This window comes from Gymnoscopelus microlampas (genome assembly GCF_963454915.1).
Source record: "Gymnoscopelus microlampas genome assembly, chromosome: 9".
Classification (NCBI taxonomy): domain Eukaryota; kingdom Metazoa; phylum Chordata; class Actinopteri; order Myctophiformes; family Myctophidae; genus Gymnoscopelus; species Gymnoscopelus microlampas.
This window is the reverse complement of record NC_139946.1, coordinates 35,136,633-35,159,469: the sequence shown is the minus strand read 5'-3', so window position 1 is coordinate 35,159,469 and position 22,837 is coordinate 35,136,633. Positions and strand designations below refer to the sequence as shown.

Here is a 22,837-nt window from a genome sequence, read left to right as displayed (position 1 = left end):
TAGACCTAGTGAATCAGCGAGCACACTAAACACAAATGCGAGGCAGAACAATATCCATGAATCGGGGCAAGCGTTTTGTACGTTTTATCAGCAAAATAGTCTGGAAATTAAAATATTATATTCCCACTGTCCCTCAAATATGTATACCTACCCTCTATGAAGCATAGGATAGGACAAGTCAGCCTATATAAAACTGAAACATGACATAGCAGAGGTGGCGGATGTTTTCCATTCCCCTGCAGGTTTCATGACACCGCTGCGGTTTATTGTGTCAGCTCTACATAAAAACATAATTTTTTGTTCTTCTCCCTCTGCCAATATGATGCTTTTTTCAATCATATTATTATTAGGCTACTGTTACAGTATTACTATCATTATTACTTTGGCATGCGTGAAACACACACACACACACACACACACACACACACACACACACACACACACACACACACACACACACACACACACACACACACACACACACACACACACACACACACACACACACACACACACACACACACACACACACACACGTGTGAATGTAACTGCAAGTGATGCTTCCGAGATAAAAAATAAAAGTAAAACGTCAGATGATTGTTGAAATCAGCATATGCAATGAAATGTTGAGAAATGGATGGGTGACAAATTGCCAGTTGAAAAGCACTGACCGTTCCATGCCCCTTTAACTGATTCTCTGATTGGAAATGGTGTATAATTTTCAGTGGAAACAGGTTCATTTAGCAGGATGTATGTTGTGTTATATAACCTCTCCCCTTTTTTATTGTGGTGGCAGGAAATGCAATTCTGTGTTGTCCCAAACTAGACCTGCTGATGTGTTGAACAATCAGCATCCTTTTGATCAACTTCTGGCATCCACATTTACAACATGTTTCAAAAACAGTTAATATAGCTGATCTGCCGTCGCATAGTGATGTAGATACTAGGCCTGACACAATTATTGCATACTAGTCTGATCGCAATTATTTGACATAGTCGCAATAATTTTGCACATCTGAATCGTTTCCATTACCAGGCATGATTATTGCCTGGTAGTAGTACTGGGCAGTTATTTGTCATATCTGCCCTGTGCATTTTTTGTTTACAAAGCCTAAAAGGCAAACATAGATGTAATTGTGATTTATATTCCAAAGTTCAATGCCAAAAACACAATTGAATCATTAATCATAATCATTTGAAAGACAATTAATCGTCAACTAAAATGTGGTGATCGTGACAGTCCTAGAAGTAGATCGTAGATCAGCTATTTTCGGGCAATATTTTTTGGGCAACATTGCCCAGGTTTAGCCCAGTTCATAGTTACAATGACTGCGAGAAAGATCAAGTTATATTGCCGTAAGAGGAAAGGCTTACTGTTATTTTACATCTCCTTGACAGCCCCCTGATCTTGTACTTTTGTCTAAACCAGAAATGATTGATGAAAGTTTTGGGTTTTTTTTGCAGGCAGACAGGCAAACTTTACAACTGTCTTTATTCTTATGCAACAATTCTCAACCTTTCAAGAGCCATAACACAATTCAGCACAATAGCTCAAATCCTGTAACTCTTTACTATTCAAGAAAGGGAATTCATTCACATGCATACTAGAGAAATTTGTCAAATGCTCAAATCATTATAAAATATTACAAAATGGTAATGTTTTTGTTAGGCTCAGACTGTCATTTTCATTACATTCAAGAAAAATCCAGTGTGGCCTTTCACTTTTATATAGGCTCATGGAGAAAAGCGTAGTCGAGTGTAGACAGATCATAGCATAGGCTGTTAGTAAAGCAGAAATGCAAAAGGTGAATCAAATGTTTTCAGTGTAATATATATCATATCAGCAAGTTAGTGATTATTTGGGAAATGTCAGAGCACACACTCATGGCATGACAGTTCAAAACCTGTGCTTATAGTTATCATGTCTGTTATATTGTCTGTTGTAAACTGTGCTCCGCTGTACCAAATCAAATTCCTAACATGTTCACATGACATGGCAATAAAGTATTCTGATTCTGATTCTGATCAACGACAACAAACACCACCTCCGTGAAAACACACAAACATCAAATGAAAAAATAAAATGAACAAAAACAGAGTGCAAAACATTTATAGCACAAATAAAGACTAGTTATTTCAGGTTGTCTAATTTTATCTAATGTTGATTGAATCTTACACTGCCCTGCTTGCGTTTTACAACTCAACACACCTCATTACACTAAATCACTATAGCAATCTAACCTACTGCATTAGTGTGCCATTATTCCTTATAACTAAACCATTTATTAAAAGGCAATATGTGCTCTATTTACAATATTTATACAAATCTGTTCAGCTAAATCAAACCTATGACCCAATATGTAATAGCCTATTATGGATTAACCATTAAATCCATACAAACAAGGAATCCTCAAGTCCCTATTGTAGGCTAATATATGGCCCATTCTGGAAACCCATTCAGTAATCATTGAGAGATTAGTAGGCATTAGCTTATTTACTTTTACTTAATCTGACAAGAGATATAGGCTACACACAAACCGATATCAACTTGGCTTTTATAGGATAGTTTGCAACTTTATCTTAATTAGGACAATGAAAATAAGACTGATGACGCCTGAACAACTTCCTTGTTTATTTTCATTGTTTGGTTTGATCCTTTTAAATTAAATTGACACATACATGCCCTGTCAATCGAGAAAGACATATAGATCATATCATATCATAGATATGAGCTAATTAGGGGGTAGTCTTTTTACATTTCAAAACTGTACCTGGCTGTCAGAGAATGACGAAATTAGATTTTTGGGAAACGTGTGTCTGTGTGTGTCAGTCTGTGTGTCTGTGTGTGTGTGTGTGTGTGTGTGTGTGTGTGTGTGTGTGTGTGTGTGTGTGTGTATACACTTGGGTTATCAGACAGAGTGTGATGGGTCACTAGTACATTAATATTATGCCAGCAGGGCAGGCTATCTAACATTAGCATGGTGATATTAGTCACCCAACAACACCCAAGCAATGAAGCGCCACGCAATATGCACTGTACTTGATAATAACCTAGAATTATAACTGTGACTTGTTGTGTGTGTACTTTATCAAGCAAAAACATACGTGAATGTATAACACAGTTGTAAAAAGGTTTACACACTTACCAGGTAAGTAAGCAATAGTAGCACGCAAGCTAGCCAGACAGCTGGCGAGTTACTTCCGTTTCGTTTTGTACATTAGAAGACAGAGGAGCTTCTCAGGCTTTCCGTAAAGTCTGATTCGTTGGCTGTGTTATACACAAAAATGTCCGTATGTTCCAAGTACCACTATACCCCCCCCAAAAAAGAGATGAACGACGGCTATTTCCACCCTATTTCTCGTCGTTGTTGCAGTGCTACTTTGACACAGCGGACGCAGTATAATCTTCTAACCCTTCCTGACAAGCAACGTCCCAATTCCCGAAAACAGTGCTCAGACTGCTCTGCAACGGAGCCTCTGATTGGTGCTCCCGTCCGTCAGTCAAGCTGACGCTGTGAAGACTTTCGTGGGACCATATCCACCCTCTCTCTCTCTCTCTCTCTCTCTCTCTCTCTCTCTCTCTCTCTCTCTCTCTCTCTCTCTCTCTCTCTCTCTGTGTGTGTGTGTGTGTGTGTGTGTGTGTGTGTGTGTGTGTGTGTGTGTGTGTGTGTGTGTGTGTGTGTGTGTGTGTGTGTGTGTGTGTGTGTGTGTGTGTGTGTGTGTGTGTGTGTGTGTGTGTGTGTGTGTGTGTGTGTGTGTGTGTGTGTGTGTGTGTGGTTATAAAAACACTGTTTGAGGTGATCGATTGGTTGATTAGAGCAAATGACCAATTAATTAATTATGCCATTGACTAAAGTGTTTGCGTGCACGCACACAAACGCGCGGCGTGGGTGTGTGCGTGGGCGGTGGTAGTGATAGTGAGGTAGTGAAATATAATATCCTGCAACCTATGATAATTATGTTGCCTAGCGTACTGTAGCCTATATCCTTCTCGTGAATAATTACATTTTAAGATTTCCTGCTGGGTGTAGGTGTTTACAGGAAACAGCAACACATTCCTTTGGGAAACCCCTGCCAAAATTCCACTGTTTGACAGTCACATAGGCTGTAGTGTAGGCTACATGGGTAGGCCTACACTAAGTACAATGTTTAGGTATTTTCACTGAAAGCACTTTACCCACTTCAGCCCTATATACATTTCGGCCATTTGAAAATCTGAAAACCGATCACAATATCACAAGCTCACAATACATCAAGGCATTGTGAGCTTGTAGATCTGCCATATACAAAATATTTGTATACAAATTATACATTTGAAAACTTGTGAAATGGGACATTCTGCGCAATGAATGCTTTCTACTTTTGGAAATGTAAGTACATTTTGATACAAATACTTCTGTACTTTTTGACTGGACTTTTACTTGTAACAGTGTTTCTACAATGCAGTATTGATACTTTTACTGTAAAAAAATGTGAATACTTTTAGTTTTACCACCACTGCAAATCTCTCTCTCTGTATCTGTTTATATAATTAAAGTGAGAAAAATCTATCTAAAGCAGAATTCACCTACTAAGTTAAACTAGCGTCTGTGTCCCAGAAGAAATCTCACACAAAGCCTGGCAAACAAAAGACATTTTTGAGACCGACAGCATTCGAGATAGGCGCTGAGGCGTATGCGTCGGTGCGTCACCCTGACCCGACGGAAATGATGTCTGTTCTAATGGAAAAAAGTCATGTGTATTTTTCATGTGAATTTTCTTTTTCTTCGTTCGTTAGGCTACTTGAGAACTGGATAAAAACCTTAAAAACAAATGACATTATTATTAGCCTACTCCGTGAATAATTAATACAATAGGCGAAGTAGCCTACGGGATCTTTATATAATTTAAATTGTATTTAATCTTACAATGGAAGATGAAACAGACATTCAAAAGAAAGAGGAAGTTAAAAAAGAAAGTGTAGGTTTATAGCCCAATTAAGGGACTTCCCATGCCACCCTGTGCCTTCCAGTCCAGGAGCTGTGACAAACATTTCCCCAGAAGAGATCAACGGAGGAAATAGCAAGGCTTTATTAGGTCCATCTTCTCAGTTTGTCAAAAGTTATAACTGCTTTCCTCTTATTTAGCCTACTTGGTTATAACCTATATCGATGTATTGATAGTTATCTCTCCAATTTGAATTTCAAGTATTATTATGATGTTGCATTTATACTAGCCATCATCTTCATTTGATATCACAGAATGAGTCTGATAAATTACATGCCTGCAGATGAGGTTAAATGAGTAGAGTCCCATTTATACTTCATTGTAAGGTGGTGTAGCGCGCCGAAAATAGTGAACAAGCACTCAACTCGCAGGTAGGTCCACATACACGGAACACAAATTAAGCATGAGGCAGAAACCTAATGTGCATTGCATAGTGACTGTAAGGGTATTTCCACTATAGCTAAGTTGTCACTTAGCAATGAAACAAAGTAACCTAGCCTATATATGTACAAAATGGCCAACTGTTCATTTGCACCATGGTCTGACTCTGCAGTGCACCACCACCACAAAGTGCTAGTAAAATGCTCTCCACACATGACATTTAAATTGATCAGATCAATAGGCAGAAAACACCGCAAAAATGCATATTAAGATATAAGATAATTGTAATGAGGAATGTACAGTTACAAACAACCAATCTAAGAAAAAACTTCACTCACTCCTACATGCCTCTAAGTAAAGCTCAATGGAGTGACTGCAATTTAGGTGCAGGTGATACCAATCAACTCAGGTGTGTCTATTAATTGCCCAGTCTCAGGTTTTCTATACTGTCTGTACATACAACGCAAACACACACTGTCTGACACACACAATCCATGATTTACTCCTACATGCCTCTAAGTAAAGCTCAATGGAGTGACTGCAATTTAGGTGCAGGTGATACCAATCAACTCAGGTGTGTCTATTAATTGCCCAGTCTCAGGTTTTCTATACTGTCTGTACATACAACGCAAACACACACTGACACACACAATCCATGATTTGATTCGGGTCAAAGTTATACAAGTTATACCCAGGATCCATGATGTATTTAACATCATGTGCACTTTTAACTAGCCTAGTCCTGGCCAATTTATGCATTGTGCTTTTCAACTGCAGAACTTGTAAAATCCCAAATTATGTTTTACAAAATATACACGTATAAGTACATATAGTAATAGTGCAATAATTAATGTAATTCATTTTTACATTGTATAGGAGGCTACGTATGTACATTTGTTCTTTACATCTAGACTAAATTGAAAGTAAGATGACAGCACATTAGTAGATTTTGAACCAGCTTTAGCCATAACACTATCAATCTATTCATTATTGAGGTTTCTTGATTCCAGCCCACAACTTACATCTCCAGCACTGTGGCAGCTCCCTCTGTTGACAACAGTAAGGACTATCAAGTCAGAGGTAATGGGGAACATATTGTTTGACCTTTGTTGTTTTATAGTTTCCAGAAACGTTTTTCTAAAGTATAGCCACAAATAAATAAAATGGTACACAATGAATACCAGTGATATCGCCATGTCTATGTAAAACTGAATGTTGTGGTATGCAAGAAGAATTATACCTGTCACAGATCCTATTCAGTACCTTATCTAAATGCTGCTGTCAAGTGAACCCCTCCCCCCCCCCAACTTGAGTCAAACATTTATATGTAGCAACCCCAAAATGAACATTTGTGTAACATCTTAAAATTCTGCATAAAGAAGCTTGACAGCAGAGATGCATAAATGAATAAATCATTTCCTAAAACAGTTTTTGCATACATGTTATTTTATGGTAGTGTTAAAATACAATAATACAGCTGTATCAAAGATATATCTTTTATGGTGTCAATTTTCACTTCCATTTTACCAATGCTTGCGTGCAACAGCCCAAAATAAATCATAATTCCATGTTCTATGGCATAATATAAACAAATACAGAAGTGATTTTCCTTATTTTTTCTATTTTTTGATACACAGGATGTTCCACTGTGTGGTCAAATGTGGTCAAAAGGGTTCTTAGCTCAATGTGTCCTCTAGCAACACAGTACTGTACCTTGGCGGTTGATTCCTAATAGTGCCACTGCCGGGATTGAAATTAATTGATGATCCATTGTTCTAGTGTCAAGGTGGCAGCCATCCTTCAGTTATCACAGTACTGTACCTTCTATGGGGACAGCATCAGCACTGTGATAACTGAACCAGGGGAGCCAGTCAAATCTAGCAGCCCAGTCCTCCTCTCTGTCTCGTTGTGTTGTTGGCATGTGACATCCATCCAGTCATCTGTCTGCTTTTCCCTCTGTCCATCCCTCTTCACCTTAATGGCTCACAGCCGGTGTGCTGCATAATGTTTTCGGTTGTTATCCTGACCACCAGCATGAGTATGTTTATGTAAGTATCCAAACGTAGTGTAGCAAATAATACCATACACTAATCTCCACACTATATAATCCTGTAAGGTTAGCAATATTTGACTTGAAAGTTAATATGTAATATATTCCTTTTTCAAAGTAACTTTCCTAACATTGGTTACCAACAAGGTGGACTTTGCCCTGGGACAGGGGATTCAAACCTCAAAGAGTGCGTAAAACATTGTGGACCAATCAAATGCTGCTTGAGCCCTAAGGGCACGGTCACACCGCACTTTTATTCGACCTATGAGGGTGGATTCTGCCAATGCATTTCAATGGGAATGGAGTGTTTTTTTGCAGAAATCCGCAAATGGCAGCAAACCGCTCAATTCCCATTGAAATGCATGGGCAGAATCCGCCCTCATAGGTAGAATAAAAGTGCGGTGTGACCATGCCCTAAGACAGGAAAAGTACATGAGGACATCAAAAATAGGAAAAATCAAAAATATATAAGAAAGAACAAACGGAATAAACAACGGTGCACACCCTGCCCTAAGTGTAATAGTAATTAACTAGTAATTAATAGTAAGGAGTAACTGTAAATTCAAGAAAGGATGTGATGACTCCGAAGCACCAGCTCAAAAGTCTGGATTAAATTGTTTTGTTTAAACTACTAACCTATGGGTTAATATGTGCAGTCAGTGCTGTCAGAGGATCCGGAATCTGTGTCATTGACCCTTTGGCAGCTTAGATGAGCACGGAATAAGAATAATAATGTCCCCAAATACTATAGCACTATCATGAAAAAACGAGAATAACATAAGGATGGTGGAAATCAGAAGGATATAATAAGAGTTGCAGTGAGGAAAATGACACATGCCTAAGTATAATTAATTATTATTATTATTATTATGTAAAGTTTAATGGCCTATATTGCTATGCTGAAAATTCAAGCCTGGCGGGTAATAGGCCTATGTATGATAATACTGTACAGTAGATGACAACCTTATTCTACATTGCCACAAACTCATGTTTACAATGTCACATATTTGCAGTATATAAACATTGCACGCTGTACCAAAAAAAAGTTACAGTTTTATACAGAACAAGCCACATTTAAAATATGCTGACATAACAATGTATGGTGCAAAGATGTGTGTTTTTCCGCCCTTCGTAGAGGCTCCATAATTCATACCAACCACACCACTGAGTGATGTCAGACTTGTTATGGTTCTCTCAGGACTCCGCCTCCTCGGGGCGGGGCGAGAAGCCTCTCCAGCAGTCCAGTCGCGTCGCGCTGTGAAGCAGACTCCTCCCCGAGTCAGTCCGCCCTCTGCACTTGACGTAAACAACTCGATTAGCTCCTGTTCCTGTCTCACACACACACACACACACACACACACACACACACACACACACACACACACACACACACACACACACACACACACACACACACACACACACACACACACACACACACACACACACAGCCAAAACACTTGCCAAAAATATGTTGTACAATCAAAAATCAGTATTATGCAATATTGTAAAACGTAAGACTAACCATTATTTAATTGTTTAACAGCCCGCCATATAGGCTATATAGGTTAATGAAATTTAAGCGCCCCTATTACACTCAATACTAGTGTCTTTTCTGTTGTTGTGGGGAAAGCTTTCTCTGAAAATAGCCGATCAACAAGCTCACAATGCGATGCAGCGTGTTGCGTTGTGAGCTTGTCGATCTGCTATTTTCAGCTAAAGCTTTCCCCACAATACCGATGCTGGGGTTTAAGTGGTTAATGAAAGCGCCCCTGTTGCAAAAATCCTTAATATAAATGACAAATGTAAATAATAGTAAGGAATAAGCCTGTCGTAGACTACAAGGATCAATGGGCATGCTCTTCTTCCACAGTATAAGTGACTGACAGCAAGCAAAACAGCGTGATTTCAATTTTGGTGCCAATAAAGCTTGTTGCTGTTTTCTATAAATAAACAAAAGTTATACAAACCAAAACCAGACTGCTGTTCATAGCTGTACATAAAATACGACTGTTTTGTATTAAAGATGCGTTATAAGAAGGCGAAATGTCACGTCTAAAGTGCAATGTTATCGTTGTATTGAATCTTATTATTGAGCAGCCAAACGTTAACGCCCAGCGTTACGCACACACCCCTTTCTAGGTAAAAACAAACAGCATGTTGTTGTGCAACGATTTAAATTAACATCGTTTATTCTTATTTACTACAATTTACCGTTGAATTTCAGACCATTTTATAGCTTTACTTACCTTTAAATCTCCAGTTTAATTCCCGTGTTTACATGAATATGTTTAATGACGCAGCAACAAGACCCACACATCAGACCCAACGTGATTGTCGCCATTTTTTGTTGTTATTGAAATCTCCAATGCCATGTGACAAAATTATCATGATGGAGGAAAAAAAAGGCTTCCGGGTTTTCGCGCAAAACGAGTTGTGTAAAACTGTGTTAATCGTCCAAGTCATTATTCATCTGATGGGATCGTCAGGTTCCAGCTGACTGCCTGGAGAGACCAGGCTGTGTGTGTGTTTGTGTGCGTGCGTGTGTGTGTGTGTGTGTGTGTGTGTGTGCGCAGCATTTGACAGCTTTGGGACACTCACTGCCGCCGCCGTATGGCTTGCAACAAGTATATTCAGTAACCGGAAGACTCGCCCCAAATCACGCTCGCCCCCAGCGGTTCTTGTATTTGTTTTACGAATAAGGTTAGGAGAATATATTTGGGGTTAGGTTAAGGCTAGGCATAAAAGTTAGGAATAAGGTTAGGTTTAGGCATAGTTTTACTGAGGTTAAGTTTAGGAATAAGGTTGGGTTTTAGGCATAGTTTTACTGAGATTACGTTTGGGGAATAACAAGGCTAGGTTTAGGCATAGTTTACTGAGGTTTATGAATAAGGTTAGGTTTTGGGACCCATCTACTGAGGTTAGGTTTATGAATAAGGTTAGGTTTAGGCATAGTGTACTTAGGTTACGTTTAGGAATACCATGTGGTGACCGTTCCACCGGGGCGACTGTGTTTTGGGGCGAGTGTTTTGGTATTCGTATATTCCTCTGTCCACAAATGTTGCGTGGAATGACAGCAGCGCCTCGTGTTTTTGCGCCAGTGGCCAGTCAGTGGTGGAAGAACTAGGGCTAGGCCTACTCACACTTGTAGCCTACTTCAATTGCAATACTGCAATGTAGAAATACTCTGATACAAGTAAAAGTCCGGATTTCAAGTAGGCTACTGAAAGTAAAAGTACTCATTTTGCAGAATGTCCCATTTCACAAGTTTCCAAATGTATACAAATACTTTGAAAATAAGTTCACAAGTGTCGCTTTGAGACACTTGTGAGCTTGTAGATCGGCTATTTTCAAATTGCCTAACTGCCTAAGTATGCATAGGGCTGAATAATCAAAATCTACAAAGTAACTAGTAGGCCTAACTCAAGTTTTCAAATAATTGTTGTGGAGTAAAAAGTAGGCTACAATATTCGCTTTTGAGATGTAGTGGAGAAGTATTGAAAACACTCCAGCAAAGTAACACATCCTCAAAAGTGTACTTAAGTACAGTAGGCCTACTTGAGTAAATGTACTTAGTTACTTTACACCACTGGTGGTGGCCACTGGCTGGTTTTGTTTGAGCTCATAAAAAGATGTGCTTCTCGCTTTGATCTCACTGCAGCGCCAGGCTGTCAACAAGTGTTGGAATGTTGAATCTCTCACTAATTAACCAATTCATAGCCTATTCAGATGTAGCCAAAAAATGTCCACAGCATCTCTTTGAACAAAACGCTATAAATATGTCCTAATTATAGACCATAGTAGTCCACAGTACACATTCAAGCGCATATATGTATTTTTAGCCAGTTGCCGGTGTATTCTCTAAAAGTCCATAATCTCAGAAACTGCCAGGGAAGGTTTCGCTGCACGCACGAACCTTCAGGTGCCATTCAAGAGACTATTATGCCCCCCAACCCCACCTCAATTTCCCCCATTGGACACCCACACCCTCTCTCATTCTTCCTCCCATCTTTCTAACATTAATTAATTAGGCGGCCTAGGCTACATCCATAGACTTTAGATCACCTCATTAATTTACAAATAGCCACAGGAGAAACTGATAGGCTAGCTACTTTAGTCTACGTTCTCAGGTAGGCTATTGGCTGAACCCAGGCACTGTAGCCCTGAAACATGACTGTCGTGGATGAACTTCAACCTGATGTTTGCACTTTGTCCATTTACGGACCGTACATCTACATAAACGTTCACATTTCAATTAAGTGCTTACCCTATGGCCACGGATGTTATAATTATGTTCGGGTTAGCAAAAGTACCTGTATTTTCCGCATTGTTCGATAAAAAGTATTTTAATCCGATTGGTGGCCATTTGTTCTGTATTTCTTCCATAGACGTTCAACTACGTGACCCTATCGGTTGGGAGGGGTACTGCACTCTGATACATTATAACTCTGAGAACCAATTGGATAACAATGCTTTTTATTGAACAATACGGAAGATACGGCTACTTCTGAGGGCCCGAACGGAATTGTAACGTCCGTAGCCATGGGGCAAGCACTTTATATTTGACATCTGAACGTTTATGTAGATGTACGGGCCGTAAATGGAGGACGTGCACAGCAAACACCAGGTTGAAGTTCATCCATGACGATCGTGACAGTCAGCCACGACCGTCGTGTGATCCATGGCTATGTAGCCTGCAGTCATAAACGGCAACGGACTTCTAGGCGTACTGTAGCTAAATAAAGGACTACAGTAACCACATTACTCTGCGAAGTTCCTGCGCAGAAGGAACCGTCCGCATTTTTTCTGGATGATGTGTCGGGGGAGGGGGGGCGGGGGGCTAGAAAAATAGGGCGTTGTGGAAGCTCCCTCATTCATTCGCAGAGAAAACTTTTTTTTTCTCCTTAAAGACGTAGGCAAGCTGGTGTCCTCGATCGACAGAGAGCTGAGAAGGGGAGAAAAAAAAACGTCTTTTAACTTCCATCAGAGAGTCACGTAGGCCACTAGTCTCTGTGGGGAGGATCGATAGTCAATGTATGCAGACTAGAGAGCGATCGATCTCTGTGTAAAGCTCACTAGATACCAAAGATAAGAACCAGTTGAATTGGTAAGATAATAGTCAATCACACAATGGTCGCGCATCGTTTGATCTTTTATTCGTGCATGAAACGAAGGAAGGAAGGTTACTTTGACGGGTTATGTCTTCGGGCAGTGGGCTTTTCCACGATGCAGTGTGTAATAAACTGATATAGAGCAATCGCTTTGTTTCCCTTTTAAAACTATGTATGTGTCACATATGCAGGGGTTTTTGTGGAGAAATGGCCAAATTATTCCGAGCTGCTATCATGGGTCCACCAGGATCGGGAAAAGGAACCATATCGGAAAGGATCGCACAAAGTTTTGGTCTGCAATATTTGTCGAGTGGTCACTTTCTGCGGGAGGCAATAGCTGCAAATACAGGTATGGGCAATGATATTGCGGTAACTGTGTCTGTTAATTTCGTTTGTAAATGCAATAGCCTAATAAAGTATAAAACCAACAATAGATGAAGAATAATCATAAAATATATGTTACTCATATTTTAATTACTAGGCCTATATTAAACCTTCGACAGCAAGCAGTTCAGGCGAGGTGACGCTTCTGCCTGGCATAACGCCAAGATGTTAACTTCCTTTTTAACTTTTTCAAACACTGCTGCACCCTAGGGTGCGGGGATGATCATTACTATTCTTGTTTGAACTCCAATAGGCCTAATGTCCAACAGAGATTATTTGAAAATGTATCAAATTGGTAATGATCTTGATACTGCTTTCTTGCTTTGGGAATGGTAGGCCTGGCGTTCAACTGTCTGGGCCGTAGAGAAAGCATGTGAATGCTGCAGCAGACTACCATTTACCCCCCCCCCCCCCCCCCCCAAAAAAAAGGTTCATTGTTCTATAACACTTTTTCAGCACCAATCGCTGCTTTATCATCATATCCAGCTGTCCAGCTAGAACTCGTTTGAACAACGGAACTCCAGGACCAGGCCTCTATTATACACCAGTAATGAAGTTTGTGTTCACAGCAGAGAGCTTAAATAAAAACATATGTGCAGGGCTGTAATTATACAGTAACAGTTTCAACGTTTCCTTGCAAGATACAGCAGCTACAGCTTCAGTTTACGTCAGCTTCAAAAACAATTGCTAAGATTCATGGTTAATTCATTAGTGATGAATTGCTTAATTAGTACACTGCTATGCCTGGAATGGAAATGCATTCTGTGATAGGATATGACAAAATAGCGCAGACAAATATTGTACACTGTTTAGTTGGTGAGTGCTTTAGAGCGGCTACTTATTGTTAACTAATTGTTAATACATAACTTATTGCTATTATTATTAAACTATACAGTTTAGGAGGGTTTTTCCATTACAGAGGGACTGCTCTTAAAAAACATGAAATAGGTTTTGTTTTCCCTGTGATATAATAATGATATACAAGCTAATTCCTCTATGGACATAGAAAGGAATGTTTTGGAAGATAAGTTATAATAACAAAGTCATAGATATTGGTGTTAAGATTTCTTCCAATAGTGCTGACAAGATTACCTTAATGCCTTTTGCTTTTCACACCCATCTTTGTTTATTAGGGAGGGACACCGGTCATTAGCCAGTTTCTCCTTTTGTTTATTGCATTTCTTTGGCTGTGCGTCCTTTGTGTCAGATGCGAGTAATGACCGAATGGACCTGTAAGGTCCCATTTGTACACTCAGAGTTGCAAACAAATACATAAATGATGTAGTCTATCCGAGGCAAGTATTTATTGTCTTTCTTCATCTGTCTACCAGAGGCAGGTGTAATGGTGAAGAATTATGTGCTGAGAGGCCAGTTGGTACCGGACCATGTCATGACCAGACTCATGCTGCCCAGACTGGAACAGCTGACTAACATGAGCTTCCTTCTGGATGGTAAGAACGAGACCACTATTCATTCTCACTGGACAAAGAGGAGATGCCTTTGACCTACAGTATTGCAAATTAAAACAAAATACATGTTTTTTAATATTCTTATTTTTATTTTTAAATAATGGTAGTATTTACTGCTGACAGGAAAGTGAAAGGGGCGACAGTGGGAATTGTAATAGAATTTTTAAGTAATGTACCGTACAGTACACACCCAGGCTGGTCAAGCCACTTTGAATGACTCAGTCATTTGATGAATCACCATCTTATTTTAATCTCCTTTCAATTTTTTCATATTCATAATGTTAGTTTCAGGACCATTACTGGAACAGTAGACCATTGGATTATGATTAGTATAAAGGCCATTTTGTGAATGTGCATAAAGAAAATGACTCACTCCTGCATGGTCTTTATCTTTCCTTACCCACTTCACAGTGCCACATGCACTTTGAATTACTGAGCAAAGTGAATAGATTGACCTCAATATCTTCCATAATGCCATGCAAAACAATATAAGGACACCCATATAATGAACTATCTGATTACCTGGTGCAGCAAGGGACTATTCTGCATGCTTTCAACCGTTACATCATATGAATTATTTAGATAGCAATCATGCTATTTTCAGAGCACATGGATCACACTTAAGGTGTATCCATTTGCTAAGAGTATTTTAGAATCTACAATTTGGTGTTGTAATCAGAATAAAATAAAATAAAAACTCACTACTTCTTTGATATTTAATAAACAAGCTGTCAACACATTTAGTGATGTTGTCAGGCAGCAAATTCAGAAGAGCTTTGTTCAAAAGAACTGTATCCACTTTGGAGTAAATCTTAAACAGCATGTCATCCGTCATTCATATGAACTATGGATGATCCAGTTTGAAAAGTGCTAATATTTTGAGACCTGTACTGGGCCTTAATGTCATCGATTTATGCTATTAATCATTTTGCAAGGCCAGGTGATATACTGTATTCTTTTTAAATTGTGGATACTGGTTGAAACTGGTTGTAATACTGCAATGTGGCTTTCATAGAGACTTTAAGTAACAATGACCACAAACAGGCTGCGCTAATTTGATAAAATGTTATTATTTGATCAGCCCACGGTGGAGTTCAGACAGTCAGTCCACTATGCATACGGTGGTAATTTTGCTCTTAAGTAATTGTGTATTGTGACATACAGTAAGACAAAATGGCAGCCATGTGAATATGGTTACAGTGTTGAGTTACACATAACCAGAGAGACATGGTGACCAAATGAATGTATGTCACTCTTGCAGCTGACTTAATGACATACTCACATATTCATAGGAGGAAAGACAACACAAACATTTTCATCAGGTTAAACCCTTTCAAGACAAATGCCAAACGTCAGTGACTGCCTGTGAATCACATCCCCACCCCCCCCCCCCCCCAACCCAAGAGTCAAGGGCACGCACACACATAAACACAGAGTTTAACTACACACAAACACACGTGTAGAGTTCATTTCAGTTCATTATTGTTGTTAGATATTTAGATATAATACAGTATGTCATGACCATAGTAGAAGTGGGCAAAGTGCAACCACTGAGTAAATAAATATAAATCAAGTGTGTACAAAATCCTTCACTTTAGTCAACATATTTATTTCCATTTGAGAGTGTGACTGTGTGAGACAGACAGACACAAACACACACACGACGCGCGCACACACACAACACACACGCACGCACGCACGCACGCACGCACGCACGCACGCACGCACGCACGCACGCACGCACGCACGCACACACACACACACACACAGCATGCATACACACACACACACACACACACACACACACACACACACACACACACACACACACACACACACACACACACACACACACACACACACACACACACACACGTACACTGACAAGGTCAGTGTACGTTCTGGCAGTTGGATTTTCCTTTTGAATAGACTCTACATACTGCAATATCAACATTGAAGTTAATATTTGGACACCTGGTCTATATAGATATCCATCTACCCAGACAGACAGACAGACGTAGCCTAGTACTTAAGTACAATTTTGAGGTTTTTACTTCTACTCTTCTACATCTCAGAGACAAATATTGTACTTTTACTCCACTACTGTTATTTCACAACTTTAGTTACTTTGTAGATTTTGATTATTACGAAACATACATTACCCATTTCAGCCCTATATAAATTTCGGCCATTTGAAAATAGCAGATCTACAAACTCACAATGCGTCACTATGCGAAAAATTGTGAGCTTGTAGATCTTATATTTTCAAAAGTTGTTAATACATTTTAGACGATAACTTGTGAAACAGGACATTCTGCATAATGAGTACTTTAAGTAATTATTTGTAATACTTTTGTACTTAATCATGCTGCAACTAAATAACATAACACACTTTTTGGATGAAAAGGCGCATGTCTAAATTAAAAGAACTAAATAGATTGGCTGTATATGTAATCAGGCCTATGTGCATCAATCAATCAATCTATCTATCTTTAACGTAATCATGGTAATATATTTGCTTGCATAATGTTACAATAAATAATTTTAGCGTCTGACTTTTATTTTTACAGCCTGAATCCACTTCCGCTTCCGGTCTCGTCTTTCCAGTATTTTTCATTAAGATTTAGAAATGAAAAAAATAATTAGCGAAATCCATTTTTCAAATAAAAATTTGGAGCGATTTTTTTTTCTACTTCATATGAAAAATAAAAAACGAGTGCAACGAGCGATTTCGATTTGTGGTTCAAAAGGAAAATCCAACTGCCTCTAACTCTTGAGAGTATACATACTGTATGTAACCAAACTAGAAATTAGCGGCCCGAACCTCTAGAGTTCCACACTTTCGTGCCACTGCCGATTTTGAAATATTGTTGAAAGAAATTAGATATGCTCCAAAGAGCCAAATGTAGTGAACAATGAAAAGTAGACGAAACAATGGCTAATAACTAAGGACGTTGTGGCAAACGTTTTACTGAAATTTGACATGTTCTTGTTGTATAACATAACGAAACACGGAAGCGCTGAAAAATGCCAAATGTAATAGTAGATGGACCTATAAATGTCAATTTGGTTACATTTGTACACTATCTGAGTTAAATTAACATACAGGATTTTACAGATATTAAGACATACCTACTGTACTCCTTCCTCCTTTTGCTGTGCGTAGGTTTTCCTCGGACCCTAAGCCAGGCCCGTGCCCTGAACTCTGTGTGTGATTTGGATCTGGTCATCAGCCTCAATATCCCCTTTGAAACCCTAAAGGATCGACTGAGTGACCGCTGGGTCCACCCAGATAGTGGCAGGGTCTATAACATGGGATTCAACCCTCCCCGAGTCACGGTCTGTAAATGCTGAAAGCATGATTTAGTAATGCTAGCTATTTAGGATTATAGCCTCTTATTTATCCAACAAATGCCTTGATAGCATAGCATTATCAGTGAAACCAATGAGTACCAACATATACCAGAAATATATGAATTCTCATTGAATTCGAATATATGTGGAATTTCAGCTTTATGAGGTTCCCAGGAGAGTGGATAGTGACAGGAAAGACAGTGAGGGGTTTTTCTTTGTGTACTTTGTGTTGTATGCTGTGTTGCATCGTGTTAAGGAACCTTGCCAATGCAATGTGTCATGTTTCCTTGTGTCCCTTGTTGTGTTATGTTGGACTGGGCTGTCCCCACCCCAGGGCAAGGATGATGTCACTGGCGAGCCATTGATACAGCATGATGATGACAAACCGGAAGCCCTTGCGACCAGGCTTAGACACTACAAAGATGTGGCCAAGCCTGTCATAGACCTATACAAGTCAGTTAATAATTCTCTACCTCTTTAAAAAAAAAAACAATAAACAAAAGTGTACTGTCCACCCTCCTCAAACATTTATTTTTATATGAAAGTAAGTGACACTATCACACTTTTGATGTGCATTTTAGCTAATTGATGATGGTTATCATAGTTTAACAATTAATAATACAATCCATATTGACAGAGAATATTCCCCTTTCCATCTGTTTCTGCCTTTCTCTGTGTTTCTACACTTCCCATTTATGGCCCCTTCAACCTACATATTTTCTGAAGTCAAGATCGCTATTTTGCCATAAGCACAGTCAACAAAGTAAAGGTCACGGCTATTGAGGGTAGCTGCAAAAAAACAGGAATTAATGGTTCTAGTCATATTACTGGGGTAAACGTAAAGAGGATCTGAGACTTCAACCAACTCTGACTTCTTTTAAATCCAGGCTAAAACTTTTTTTTTTTTTCTTTTTACAAATTGTATTTTTTCATGTATCTTTTTTTTATTTATTTAAAAATGCATTGTTTTCTCATGTGAGACACTTTGTGCCTTTAGCCTTCGTGAATGACCTATTTAAAATAATATTGCCTTCCCCAAGTTAAATTTGTCCGTCTATCAAACACTGACTCAAACTAGCATCCTGAATTGTTTTGTTCTTTTCTCCTCTCAGGTCAAAGGGTATCCTGCACTCATTCTCAGGTACAGAGACAGATCGGATCTGGCCTTACATCAACTCTCTCCTCAATACCAAAATGCCACAGCCACCAAAAGCCTGCCATTCCCCAATGCCCTGAGAGCATGAAAACATGTTGAAGATAGAGGGTGAAGGGTGAAGTTTTACCACAACTACCCCCTCACACCCTTGTGTGTCCTTGTGTATGTAAGGTTTTATCATTGTAACACCGGCAGCTGCATGGAGAAGCCATATCCACTCTCAAAGAAGAGCAAAGTAACAACAAACAAGTGGTTGGTAATTCAGGGGATATTTCAGAATCAGAATTAGCAGGGTTTGTATGTCTGCTTGAAACACCAGATGGATGAGGCTTCAACAAAATGCAATACAAGAAATGACTAAACGTTTAGGCAATCATGGAGAAGAATCTAAAAGCCAGTTTGGTCTTTCTGTGACTGACAACTTCATGGTACATGGTATTTTATAAATTGTCCTGATGTTACATAAACCCTGTTGATGCTCAAAGATGGCTAGAACAAATAATTACATCTGAACGGAGTAGTTTCATTTGCCTTTCTCATTAAGATACACACTCAAGAGACAATCACTCAAGTTTTTTATTTGTTTTTAATTTCTTCTTAGTTTTTTGTTTTTCAAATGGGCAAAGCTTTCAATCCTTTGGCTTTATCAGCTCAGTACCAAAACCTTCCTAGAGGTACATAAAGAGGTACACGTATTTACCTTTTGTGCTGAAATACTTATCTTTATACAATTACAATCAATGCTGATAATGGTTGGATCTGTTGCACTAATGACTGATTTATACTTGGTTGCGTACCATGTCACACACCCAACATAGCAGATCTACAAGCTAACAACGCATCACGCTGTGACACTCTGTGAGCTTATAGATCAGCTATTTCTGGTGTGCGCGACACCAGCACGCAAAAGTATAAATCACCCTTTATACTGCTTCAGGCTGAAGGCCTACCCTGGCCTGCAGACACTCTATGGCAGTGGTAATCAACTCCTGGGACCCAGAATATGGTTGGGTTTCCTTCCAGCTGTCTAATCAGGGACCAATTTGGACCTAGTGTGCCACATGAATGCAGTTAACTACATGGTAGGATAGAAAAGTGGCAAGATTCTTGGTCTCCAGGAATAAAGGTTGAGTCACTATTATCCAGCAAACTCAGAAGCTGGATTTGATACTAATGAAGTATGAATTTAGAATGCCTTAAACACTGTTACATTCCTTCCATTGCTGCCTCTACATTTCTATTGTCAGTGATTAATGTTTATATATTTGTGCAGTAGTTTTGCAGTAATTTGCAGTTTATCATTAATCTGATTTGAAATGTTGAAGAGTGTTATTTTATGGGGAAAATAGGTCACATTTGGGTTCTGACACATGAAGAGGTTATGTTAAGACATTGTTGTAGCATCTGCATGTGCCGTTGTAGCTTTACTTGTTCAGGTTCAAGTCAAATGCTCCTCACTTTACATCAATATACTCCTGGGCAAATTCACCAGCTAAACTTATCACTGTTCTTGTTAGTTTTAATGTTGAGCTTATGAAGCCACCAACTCAAGCAGCATAATCAAGTGATGATTCACAGCAAAAACAAAAGACCCCAGTGTCAGCTGTTGAACACATTTCTTTTCAGATTGTTAAAGCATGTTTTTTTTGTTTTGTTTTTTGTTTTGTACTATATGAGCAGGAATGTTATCTCATTCATGGATTATAGTATCAAAGATAAATAAAAGTGACCAAAGATTATGTAATGAAAATTGACCTGGCTTTCCTATGTGAAGTAATGACAGATTGTTTTGTTTGTTTGTATTGTTCAGTGATGATATACGGTATGTTTCAGAGATCATTTTGCCTGCAAGAGAAATGTGGATTCACAACAGGTATAAAATGAGTATAGGTTTGCATTTTGTCAGTTGCTCTGGATAAGAGTTTCTGCTACATGTCTGGATTGTAATCAGTATGTAACATAGGGAATAAAAGTGACATTGATTGTTGATTGTAGTTGTTGAGGAATCTTTTAAGGAATCATTTCATGGAAAAACATTCTGGTTTTCACACATGAAGATAAATGTCAGCCCAGGTGTCTGTGTTACTCCTGTGGTATGAAAGAGTTTACAGAATCTTGAACGATGGTGGACAAAGTACTCCACCCCAGGACTTGAGTCAACGTATACATACTCAAGGTCAAATTTGTACACTGGAAAGTACTGGAGTACCTGCTTTAAAAACAAAACAAAAACATACTTTTTCAAAAGTACACACTTTTAAACAGTAACATTAGAAAGTACATTTTCTTTTTAATATCAATGCATTGCTGTATTGAAATGTAGAAATCTTTCAAAAAAGTAAAATATAGCAGATCTACACATCGCGTTGTGAGCTTGTAGATCGGATATTTTCACAATTTTTGAACTAGGGTGCCAGGGGTCCTTACCTAGATATGTAGTGTAGTCAAAAGTACAACATTTGTCTTTGAAATATAGTGGAGTTAAAGTCATAAGCTTCCCAAAATAACAAATACTCAAGTAAAATGCAAATACTCCAAAAAATATACTTAAGTACAGTTGTCAAGTAAACGTGTTGTCACTCTCCACCACTGGTCTTGAATTAGCACTATCATTGTTACAGTTGATTGCAAGGAACAAAGATTTACTGTATGACAACTTGACAAGTCTAGAATGAGGAATGAGTGGCCCTGAAAGTAGACAAATAAGAACACCACCCTCCTGAAGTTGTAAATTCACTGCTAAAACTTTATGCTATGCTGGCCTTATTCTAAGTACAATAAAAATGATTTTCTCATTCCTGGTTTTATGTGTCTTTTACAGTACCCAGACAGCAGAAAGTGATTCCAGCAGTGTTGTGTAATGTGCTCACTGCTCATGGCTGCCTGTCATTGTCCTTGTTCACCACTAAGTTATCCAAACATAAACATGAGGGTAGCTGCACCCAGTGGTGGAAAAAGCGCTCGCATTTTCTAAAAGTATCAATATAATATGTAGAAATACTCTGTTTACAAGTAAAAGTCCGGTATTCAGTATTGGCATCGAAATATACTTGAAAGAACCCAAAGTAAAAGTACTCATTATGCAGAATGTGCCATTTCACAAGTTTTCAAATGTCTAAAATGTATTCAAATATTTTGAAAATAGCAGATCTACAAGCTCACAACGTGTCGGGATGCGACGCATTGTGAGCTTGTAGATTGGCTATTTTCAAAGTCTGAAGTGGTTATTGTAATAATCAAAATCTACAAATTAACTAACTAATAATAATAATTTCATATAATTATAGTGGATTAAAATTAGCCTACAATATTTGCCTCTGAGATGTAATGGAGTAGAAGTAAAAGTATTGAAAACTGGAAGCCAAGGAATAAAAACATGCAACTAAGCCGGAATAATGGATCATTTTATTAATACACAACAGTTGTTGATAGCATAACTCACTGTATATTTGACAATTAATCATGGCCCTTAAAGCTTTCCTCTTCTACCTCGGATTTGAACCCAGTTTCCTGCGCAAGTGTTGAATTTGTGCTTATTGTAGAGCCTGCCTGCTTGCTCGGGGGATAAATTGAAAAAAAAAAAAAAAGTTTGTGTCAGATCCCATGTCTAGGTGTGACATGACCTTTGACATGATCTAAATGTCTCAATAGAAGAGCAGGGAGACCAAATACAACCACCCCAATTGTATAAGTTATATTGCATTAACATACTCTACCATACAGATTGGACAAAATTAAAATGTATTCATTAAAAATAGTTACATAGTCGCTTTAACTGTATTTTGTAAGATGTGAACATTGATTACAAACACTGTAAAAATCACACTTTCATCATCAATCAATTAATCAATCTATATTCATTAAATAATGGTTTGATTCAAAACCTCACTCCTGATCCGCAAGTTGGAGAATCTTTATGCATATAAAATCAGGAAGAAGCCATATA

General features: G+C 38.6%; 2 protein-coding genes across 2 annotated transcripts in view; one reads left to right on the top strand and one right to left on the bottom strand.

Annotated features, from left to right (window-relative positions):
• Window positions 1-3,438, bottom strand: part of jak1 (Janus kinase 1) — a 67,827-nt gene extending 64,389 nt beyond the window's left edge. Inside the window, exon 1 of the mRNA XM_084067252.1 lies at window positions 3,147-3,438. The gene's annotated coding sequence lies outside the window, so the exon portion shown is untranslated. The remainder of the gene's footprint in view (window positions 1-3,146) is intronic.
• Window positions 3,439-12,315: 8,877 nt separating this feature from the next.
• Window positions 12,316-20,878, top strand: ak4 (adenylate kinase 4). The gene is made up of 6 exons (XM_084067965.1): window positions 12,316-12,524; window positions 12,720-12,877; window positions 14,244-14,363; window positions 17,548-17,720; window positions 18,070-18,188; window positions 18,848-20,878. Exons 2-6 carry the CDS (start codon window positions 12,736-12,738, stop codon window positions 18,969-18,971), a joined length of 678 nt encoding a protein of 225 aa, XP_083924091.1. The 5' UTR covers window positions 12,316-12,524; window positions 12,720-12,735; the 3' UTR covers window positions 18,972-20,878.
• The last annotated feature ends 1,959 nt before the right edge of the window (window positions 20,879-22,837 follow it).

Excerpts from the sequence above, each read along its gene's own strand:
- ak4 (XM_084067965.1), top strand. The coding sequence starts at position 12,736 with ATGGCCAAATTATTCCGAGCTGCTATCATGGGTCCACCAGGATCGGGA. Across the intron at positions 14,364-17,547 it reads CATGAGCTTCCTTCTGGATG|GTTTTCCTCGGACCCTAAGC; the intron begins GTAAGAACGAGA and ends TGCTGTGCGTAG. Across the intron at positions 17,721-18,069 it reads TCAACCCTCCCCGAGTCACG|GGCAAGGATGATGTCACTGG; the intron begins GTCTGTAAATGC and ends TCCCCACCCCAG.